Source organism: Arachis hypogaea, chromosome 10 (assembly GCF_003086295.3).
Source record: "Arachis hypogaea cultivar Tifrunner chromosome 10, arahy.Tifrunner.gnm2.J5K5, whole genome shotgun sequence".
NCBI classification, from domain to species: domain Eukaryota; kingdom Viridiplantae; phylum Streptophyta; class Magnoliopsida; order Fabales; family Fabaceae; genus Arachis; species Arachis hypogaea.
The window spans coordinates 9492207-9501964 of NC_092045.1; the positions used below are offsets into that span (position 1 = coordinate 9492207).

A 9758-nucleotide genomic window follows, 5' to 3' on the forward strand; every position below is an offset into this window, starting at 1 on the left:
TTATACCAAATATATATATTTTTTACTTTTAAAATACCTTATCTTAAGCACATTAAAAAAAGGAACGGATATAACAATATGTTAATGGAAATATGTTACATAACAAGTTTCAGCAAACATTGATAATTCCTATTTTCAGAAGGCAATTATGCCACACCTTAAGCTGAAAGCAGCGTCCCAAATGCATTTGTATATAATGATCAAGCATAAAGGTTAACCTGAATTTAATCTGGCAAAAAGAATAAATCTCTTCACAACCCAACAAATCCCTACTAAAAAACAGTACAAGTGATCGTTTAACAAACAATGGTTGCAACTTCCTTTCGGTTTATACTCTCACCTCATACATGCAAACATTTCAGTGGTGTGAGTTAGAATGATTGTTATGACAATTTTAGAGTTTACGATTACTAGCCAAAAATTCTACCAGCGCCTGATTCACCCTGCTGCAACTCCTTACAGCGCTGCTCCTCTAAAGGATCCGGACTCTTTAATACTCTCTGCATCTGCCTGTTTGCATAATAAAGCATAGGCATCAAATGAATGATGATTATCAATGGTAACCAAAACTTGACAAGTATTTTACAGTGACTGGAATTGCCTACTATAATCATCTTTGGGGCAGCCACAATAAGATTGCAAAACTAGTTTCTTATGAGGGCAAAATATCTGTCTTGAGCAAGAAAGGTTGACATAAATTCTTTACTCTTGGAAAGAGGAACTTCATGAAACTATTCATGATTGAGAGCAGCTTCAGCCGTGATCCGCTGCACATAAAAACAGGTTTTTTATTCATGTTTTATAATACTTTAGAAACAATGTGATAGCCAATAGTCCAATTGTCAATACAAACAGAAAAGTTCAGAAATAAGACAAATCACCAAGAATAGCCAGATAGCCAGACCAGAACCACCCAAAGTTAGAAGTCTGGGAAAATAGTAACAAAACATAAGAACAACGTAATCAAACAAACAATGTCTTAAATAAAGGAAATAAAAAGTACTCACTGGTACTTAACAAAATTGACCTTGACTCCAGGTAATTTTGAGAACCCGGGCCAAATTGTTTCACTTGGTGTGCCAAAAATCTTAAAAATCTACTAAAAAAAGGAGAAAAAATATCATTGGACTAACAACCACATTTAGGCCCAAGTTACACAAGGGATAAGAAGTTAAAAGGAAAGAAAAATACAAGAGTGAGAATAACCTGCTACATTAGAAAAATGACATCTAATATATACCTTATCAAGCTGATCAAATTCTCTCTTCCCCTTGAATAGTGGTTCTTTGGATAAAAGCCACGGGAGCACGACATTTTGAGGGAGTGTGACGGGAGCCACAGGAGCGTGAGGCACGGCGAGGGAGCGTGATGGAAGCCACGGGAGTGCCATAGAGCAAAGCAGAGCAGACACACGAATAGCGCAGAGCAGTGCAGCGCAGACTAAGGACGACAGACGTCGACAATGACGGAACCTCATGCCTCCAAGGATGACGACGACGACGATGCAAATGGAGGAACGGAGGAGAAACGTCACTAATTTCAGAGGACAACCGCTGGCTATGGTTCTTTAATTTTGGGACAAAATGTCAAGGGCTGTTTTGATATTTTGTAAAAATAAGGATGGGTTTAATTAGTTATTTTAATTTAATTATGAGAATCTTTGATTTTTGAACAGAATATTCTGTTATCTTAAACGGTTTTGTCACGACAGGGACTAAATTGAAAAAAAATTTAACGTTTAAGGACCTAATTGAAAAGAAAAAAAAGTATAGGGACCTAATTAAAAATTTGATGAAACTATAGGGACCTTCATAGTAATTAAACCTAAAAAATATCATAAAAAATTATAATTTGTACCTCAAAAGGATCAACATCGATGAAAAGTGAAGAATACATTCTTAAGAAGTAGTCAAAGAAGAATAACAAATTAAAAATTAAACAAAATGCTTTGACTCTCAAACTTAGATTCACAAACCACAAAAGAAATACTATATATAATCTTCAGTAGTACGGAATTAGTTATAAAAATTAATTATTGATATTAATATCAATTTGCCACTAATTAATATGCACGTGCATTATAGAGCATTTTAACAAATCTATTTATGTCAGTATCATATTTATGACAATTAGAATTATAAATTTATGTTTAATTTTTTATTATTGATATCAATATCAACTTGTCACCAATTATGTATCAGTAAAAGCTATATTATTATAATTGACAATTAGAATGATTAATAATTAATATAATTAGAATGATTAAAAATATTAATAATTGATAATGAGTTTAATTATGCATTAAATACTTATTTTCATATATAATTATAAAAAAGATACTTTCCTAAAATAAGTTGAGGAGAGAGAAGTATGCACACTGGCACTAGAATGTGTCACGTCAGCATTTTTGGCGCCAGAATGCTACCCATTGTAGAACAATATAATGATAATGATGATTTCATATCATCACAGAAATTGTTAATGACAAGGTAGACAAATCGCATCTTGACTTGTAGAAACGCATAATTTTGCATTTTCTGTATCTCCCATTCGTGCTGATTATACATCTTGAGTTGTACCATGCTGCTTCGTGCGGAATCGCCGTGCAAAAATGCAGAATTGTGGAATACGATGTTGTATTCATGAAGAAGCTTTTTGCTTGACCCTAATTGCAACCTAACCCAACCCAAAAGGCTAATTCTAAGTAGAAGAACATGGAAGATGGAACCTTAGTAGTAAATTTTCTATTCTCTCATCCTCTCTCACTTTTACAATTTATCTCCATGGTCAAAATTTTCAAATTTTCACCTCTCTCAAGTCTCAATCTCTGACTTTATTCCTCTAAAATTCGAATTTTGTGCGACCAAAATCTCCAATTTGGAGTATCGCCATGAGGCTTGCTGTCGATGCTGTCAAATTGAAATGATGGTGGCTGGACAACATGATCGTGACTTTGCGAGTGTGACGGTATTTGACTCTCTAGCTCTTTGGCTCTGTGACTACAAGTTTCTCTATGTCTCTAACTCTCCGCAATAGTGTGACGCATTTTTGCCTTTCTGGTTTCTAGTTCCCTATTGCTATTCTCCTCCCCATTACTGCAATTTCAGGTAAGACCTCCCCTTTCTCTTCTTTAATGTTCAATCTGTTGTACTTGTGCTATATTATTTTTTCTTTATTTTGTTCTAAATATGCATATGAATTATGATGTATTATTGATGATTTATCTGAGTTTTGAGTTATGAATTTATTGAATTTTTTAGTTGAATTCAATTTGTTATGATTGAATTAATTCTGGTGAGATTGTGTTATAAATTCATTTTTTTGTTTAATTTATTAATTGTGTTGATATTGATTTATAAATCCAATTTGTTGCACTTGTGATGTATTGAGGTTTTGTTCTGAGTTATTAATATGTATGATTGGATCTACTCAGTTGAATTGAATTTATTTATTAAATTTTTTAATTAAATTTTACTAAGTTATATTGTAACATCCTACTACACAGAGCTTTACACTTAAGCCGTAAAACAGAGGTGGTGTGGTATTATGACCTCTAAAATAAAATATATATACATAATAACAGTTGAAGGAATTTAATAGTCGAGGAGCCTTGAAGGAAAGCTTAAGCAAAATCATGAAAAGAAAAGCGCAACGCTCACGTAACAGAAACTTGCGTACAAAGAAATTAAAGATACATATATGTAATAGGAGCAGAGTGTCAAAAGATACAGAATATCAATCTCCAGGCTCAACTTGCAAAGCTAAGGTCAGCCGGAGAATATCGCATATATAAGTATACATATACATCCCAAAAGTAATCAAAATACATGACATAGACTCTTATATCTCCATGAAACCTCTAAGAGGAACAAAAGTAAAGCATATTCAAAGGAGAAGTCTATACACATATCTATATACACAGCCAAAAAACAAAGGACAACATCCCATCTTCGCTTACTAAAGGAAACTCCAAACGCCTAGCGAGGTGCCTCTCGACCTGCATCTGAAAACGACAACATATGTATGGAATGAGAATCGGGGGTTCTCAGCATGGTAATAGTGCCAACATACATAATATATAAGGTCCCGAAAAAGCCAGAGGCGATCTTAGAACTTCGACACTCAGATTTAGAGTTTAGAGTTATAATTTAAAACCATAAACAAGGTAAGTTATCTAAGGCACTTAGGTTCTAACCCAATTCTAACTTAAACCCTGAATTCTTACTTTCTTCCATCCCTCCAAAACACCAATGGAACTACCCTTGTCACTCCTTTGCTAGACACAAGTTATCTTAGTTGTACAGACAAATAATACAGACAAAAAAAAATAGAGATAGATTTCAGTTACAACAAACATAACATATAACAGTTAAGTATAGATTATCAAGTAGGCAATCCCAAATAATGCAAACCCAAACAAAATAGACAAATTCATATGATGTATGCCTGCCCTATGGCTGATGAGTCTCATTTGTCGATTATAAAGCCAAACCCGACATGTTCGGTAGCTAATCCTGGACAGTCTCTCCGTGCGCGCATCCTCAAGAGTCTATGCATAACTTTTACAATAAATCATCAAATTCAGCTTATATGGGGAATTTCTGGGGAGTTAAAGTGTCTGGCCACATCTTGCGACGTAAAATCAACAGAGTGTCGAGTCTCCACCTGGAGCAAGTGGTGGCTAGCCACTGCATCTACCCAGGAAAACTCGTATCTCAGATAAAAAGAAGTGCGCAAACCAAAATAATAATTCAGATTCAATTATTCAATATAATCCTAGCCATTATTCATCACATATTCAGCGTTTCAGTATTTCTCAATCATAATTCTCCACTTCACAATCTCTCTTCACCACTAAGTCAACACTCTCTCAAGGTTCACCCCTCTCACTATGAGTAGAAACTAAATTTGAAGCTAAAAAATGTAACTATAGAGGTCTTGAAATCACAAAAAAATCCACGTTTCTCAAAAAGAGGATTTCACGTACGCATGCCATATTTCTGTATATGCGGGGGTGTTATTTTCCCCACTCGCGTACGCGACCAATGCCTCGTACGCAAGCCCCTTAGACAGAGGAGATGTCTCGCGTGCGTTGCCCTTGCTAACTTATGCAAACCTAAAAAATCCCTCTCGCGTATGCATGCACACACTCGCATATGCAAGACGTTTGGACAGAGCTGAACATCTACGTCGCGTGTGTGTTCGTGTACGCAAGTCCTCTATATATGTTTAAGAGTTACTAAATCTGTAGAATTCACTTTTGCACACTAAACTTCTGACGCGCATAAATTTTTTGTTAAAAATAATTTTTAGTTCATTATTTGAACAACGTCAATTTCACAAACCCAATTTTCATTTAAAATAAGTTTGGAAAAGTTTGAGGGTCCGAAAGCCGAGTTATGATCCGCCGAAGTTCAGTTAAAAATCATTTTTTTTACAAAGAATTGCCAAACATTCATTTTACCAAACTTTCTTTTTAAAACCAATGGTTTCACACTTGAAAATAATACTAAACATGCTTAACACCATTCTATGTCATTTCTATCTCTTCCACACAAACCAATCACTCAATTATATTCAATTACCTTCCACATAATCCAACAATCCAAACAACATAACTCATGCTCATCATAATACATTATCATCATCAAACATCAACATCAACAATCAACAATATCATCATTCATTAACTCATTCTCAACATAATTTCATATTTTTATCAAGGGTACTAAACATTTACATACTTACATATTCAAACCTATCCTATGGTCGTCTAGCCTACCTTTTCAAGAAATATTATATATTATCTATGAGAAACCAAAATTATACCTTGGCCGATTTCTCCCTAATGCTGAAGCACCTTAAATTTCTCCGTTCCACTAACGCCCAAGGTTCCGAATGCACGCTAAATAGAAAATCTAGCCTCCAAAGTCCACAATCAAGATTTCTCACCACCAATTTGGAACTTTCTTACCTTACCAACAGAAATTTGGACAAGATTTGGCAAGCCCACTAAGTTAGCTTGATCCTAAATACCAAAATCAACAAAATCTCAACACCATTGTTCAAGATTTTAAAATTTAGAGAGATGAGCAGTTGAGTGAGAGATTGAGACTTACCTACCAAATTATTCAATGAGTTTTGTAGAGTCCGACACGGTGATCGCATGGCTATAAATGGTGCAGCAATCGGAGCTCCAGATTGAAAGTTGTGACAAATTAAAATCAAGAACAAGGGTTTCGGTTTCTTGTTCTTCCCCCTTTTGTATTTTTCAGCATGGACACATATGAGGAAGGGAAGAATGAGCTGAAGCTCATATTGGTTGAGTGAATTGGTTGGGACTTGGGTCCGATTCAACCGATTTAACTCGTTTAGCCCAATTTTGAGCCAAAACTATTAAAATTAGTGTCAAAATTTATATTTTAATTATTTCTACTTCATTAAACTATAAAATTTAATTTTCTAATTTCTTAGATTAATAATTAATTTATTGATCAATTACTCTTTAATTACGTGGGGTTTACATGTATCTTGTTTTGAAGTAATTAAAATGAATAATTGAATTTTTATTATTGTTGAATCTGATTTTGATCAAACAAAAAAAATCAACTGAAAGAAAAAAGAAGAAAGTTAGTGTGTTTGCTATTGCTATTGTGCATGAGGCGACTATTGGAGATAAGTGTGTATGTCCAACAAAATACTATCATGAATTATTATTATTATTATTATTATTATTCCTTTTTATAAGAATAAATTTTTATAATTTATGATAGTGTCCTTAATTAAAAATTAGAAACGAATAATTACGATAGGGATCATAATAATGAGATATATGTTTTTTGAGTACTTTTAATTTAAATTATTCTTAATCGTAGAATCACTAAAAATGGGACATTAGTGATTCGGATAGATTAATATATATATATATATATATATATATATATATATATATATATATATATATATATATATATATATATATAATAGTCTTCATTGGATGAAGATTAATAGATCTCATTTGTTAAATTATATATATAAATGGTATATATAGAGATATAACCATTGAACTGACGAACTCTAAGAATTCCTAATGTTATAATTACCGTATATTTGTCAATAGGATATTCTTATGATGAACATAATATTAGAATTTTTCTTTGACCTGCGACTATCAGAGTAATTAACAATGTATTTGTTATACTTTGATTCCGGACACCTAACACCCTACGGTGTTAGTTGAATGGACATTGGGTATGATTTAAATACTTGTAGAATTAATGATTAGTCAAAACGGAATCCATCAACTATGGTAATGAGTTTGAGCTCTACAATTATAATGAATGAAATAAATAATGCCTTGGCCAAGGGGTTTGAATGAATTAAGAAATGAGTTTCTTAAGTCATTCATAATTCATTATAATAATGGTAACAAGTTAGAGTTTGACAATCAAACCGTACTCTAAAAGTTAGCCAAGAACTGAAAAGATGGAAGGAGTTGTATTTTTGTTCATCTTGGGTTCTTAGTAAAAAATATTATTACTTCATGCTATCGGGTCGTCAAGGAGCGTTGCTAGACGCCAACCTTGATTAGTAAATTTAGTATGACTAATATACTACCCACTTAGTATTGAACCTATGGGGTCACACACTAATGAGTGTTCTAATCCTTGGTAAATAATCATTTAATTATTATTTTGATTAGATCAAATAAATAGTTATATTAATTCAAATGGAGTATTATTATATTCTTTGCTAGCACCATGAGTATAATAATATTATAATTGAGAATATTAAATAATTAATTATTTATTCTATGATGAGTTTTAAATATGGATAAGATCCTAACTGATTTTGTTTCAAATTAAGTTGTAATTTGATTCACAAATCAGCCACCAATCTCATACTATATATGTGTATATGATAAAAGAAAGAAAATACAAGTTTTCTCTTTTTACCTCCACATACACAAATATTCCAAATTCTTAGTGAAGAATTGCTGGTGCAAGGAGTTGCAAGAAACTTCTCAGTTAAATCCATTGGTCAAAGAGTTAACAACAAGGATTAGTCTCGGTGTGGATACACATAGTACCTTCGTACTATCGAAGGAGAAAGCTTTATTCACTAGGGTACTCAGGTATTGGCATCTAACCCATCTTATTTCAATAAAGTTTTAAGCACAATGATAGATCAATAGGATTACTTTATTACTTCCACTGCGTGTTATGAACACTTGTAATCCTACAACGACAAGTTTATTGTTTAGATTAATATTGTTTTGATTGCAATGGTTTTTGACAAGCTTATTATAAGTTGGTTGTACAATAATGACTGATGGTTGGACAGATAAGAGAAGACGGACCATCTTAACTTTTTAGTTAATTATCCTAACAGGATTGCTTTTTTTTTTAATCTATTGATGCCTCTATGTTATTAATACAGATGACAAAATTTTTAAAATGATAGATGATATAGTTGAATAGGTTGGTGAAGAAAATATCATTCAAATTTTAACGGATAATGCGGCTAACAACAAAGTTGTAGGAAAAATGCTAATTAAAAAGAGAAAAAAAAAGTTGTTTTGGACGCCTTGTGGAGCACATTGCATGATTTAATGTTAAAAGACTTGGAGAAAAAAATAACACTTCAAAAGGGCACAATTTATAGAGGTAGAGAGATTACTACTTATAAAGAAAATGATTTGACAAAGCTAGGTATGACCCATTTTACAACTTCTTATCTTACTTTGGGATGTCTCAATGACAACAAAAATCTCCTAATAAGAATGTTTCTTTCTAATCAATGAACTTCTAGTAAATTTGCAAAGATAAAAGATACAAAGATAATTACAAGTGTGGTATTGAATAAGATATTTTAGAAAGAGGTGCTGATTTGTGTGAGGGTAGGCAACAATAGAGTTTATTTACGAAGAAATAAAGTCGACAATAGAGTTTATTTACGAAGAAATAAAGTGTGTTACGGAAAAAATACAAGACACATTTTAAGGAGTTGAGACAAAGTAAATTGCGTAATTTTTTTAATTCTGTTAGTTCATGAATAATATTTTTTATTTTTTAACTAATTTATTAATTTTTCTATGTCTTACTTAAATGTCTATTTCAGATATTATTGATACAAGATGAGACAAGCAACTTCATAAGCCATGGCATGTTATGGGCTATTATTTGAATCTTCAAAATCATTATATTTATGATTTTAAAGTTGCTTATAAGCTCAAAAAGTAGTTTTATACTTGTATGAAAAAGGATGATAGAAAATTTAGATCTAATCATTAAGATGAATGTTCAACTTGAAGATTTTAAGACTCAAGAAGAGGTTTTTTTTGTAGTAAAGTAGGTCAAAATACAATTTGTGTTTTGAATTTGATATGTAATTCATTTGGATGTGAATACAATTGGAGCGCCTTTGAGATAATAACAGTTAAATATAGTTTGCGTTTTACTTCTATAAATTTGGTTGTTAATTCTCTTATTTCTATGTTGTTGTTTGACTAATACTTTTTATATACTTTTGTAAAGTTCACACAAAAAGGAAAAATTGTTTGAAGACTAAAATCATAAATGGTGTTGTGTTTGTGATGACTAACTCAAGATTGGCAAAGAAAAAGCAAACTAAAAGAAGTCTTGACTATGACTATAGTCTTGATGAGTTGGACTCTGATGAAGAGTGGATTGTTGTCGACGAGGATGAAGAAGAAAATTTAGATGCTCTAATTTCATATATTGATTTGAATGATGAAA

At 32.2% G+C, this 9758-nt stretch overlaps 1 protein-coding gene across 2 annotated transcripts; it reads right to left on the bottom strand.

The window, feature by feature from the left end:
* Positions 1–270: 270 nt before the first annotated feature.
* Positions 271–1705, bottom strand: LOC140175459 (cyclin-dependent kinase G-2-like). Of its 2 annotated transcripts, XM_072204007.1 has the most exons (5): positions 1241–1705; positions 1008–1096; positions 882–927; positions 606–767; positions 271–510 (listed from the first exon to the last, which is right to left on the bottom strand). In XM_072204007.1, exons 1-4 carry the CDS (start codon positions 1475–1477, stop codon positions 732–734), a joined length of 408 nt encoding a protein of 135 aa, XP_072060108.1. In that variant the 5' UTR covers positions 1478–1705; the 3' UTR covers positions 271–510; positions 606–731. The 2 variants fall into 2 exon arrangements, 1 of the variants encoding a protein (XP_072060108.1); XR_011866267.1 differs by lacking the exons at positions 882–927; positions 1008–1096 and having other exon boundaries at positions 1241–1610.
* Between the last annotated feature and the right edge of the window lie 8053 nt (positions 1706–9758).

Excerpts from the sequence above, each read along its gene's own strand:
- LOC140175459 (XM_072204007.1), bottom strand. The coding sequence starts at position 1,477 with ATGAGGTTCCGTCATTGTCGACGTCTGTCGTCCTTAGTCTGCGCTGCA. Across the intron at positions 1,097-1,240 it reads AATTTGATCAGCTTGATAAG|ATTTTTAAGATTTTTGGCAC; the intron begins GTATATATTAGA and ends TTTTTTTAGTAG. Across the intron at positions 768-881 it reads TGGCTATCTGGCTATTCTTG|CGGATCACGGCTGAAGCTGC; the intron begins GTGATTTGTCTT and ends TTTTATGTGCAG.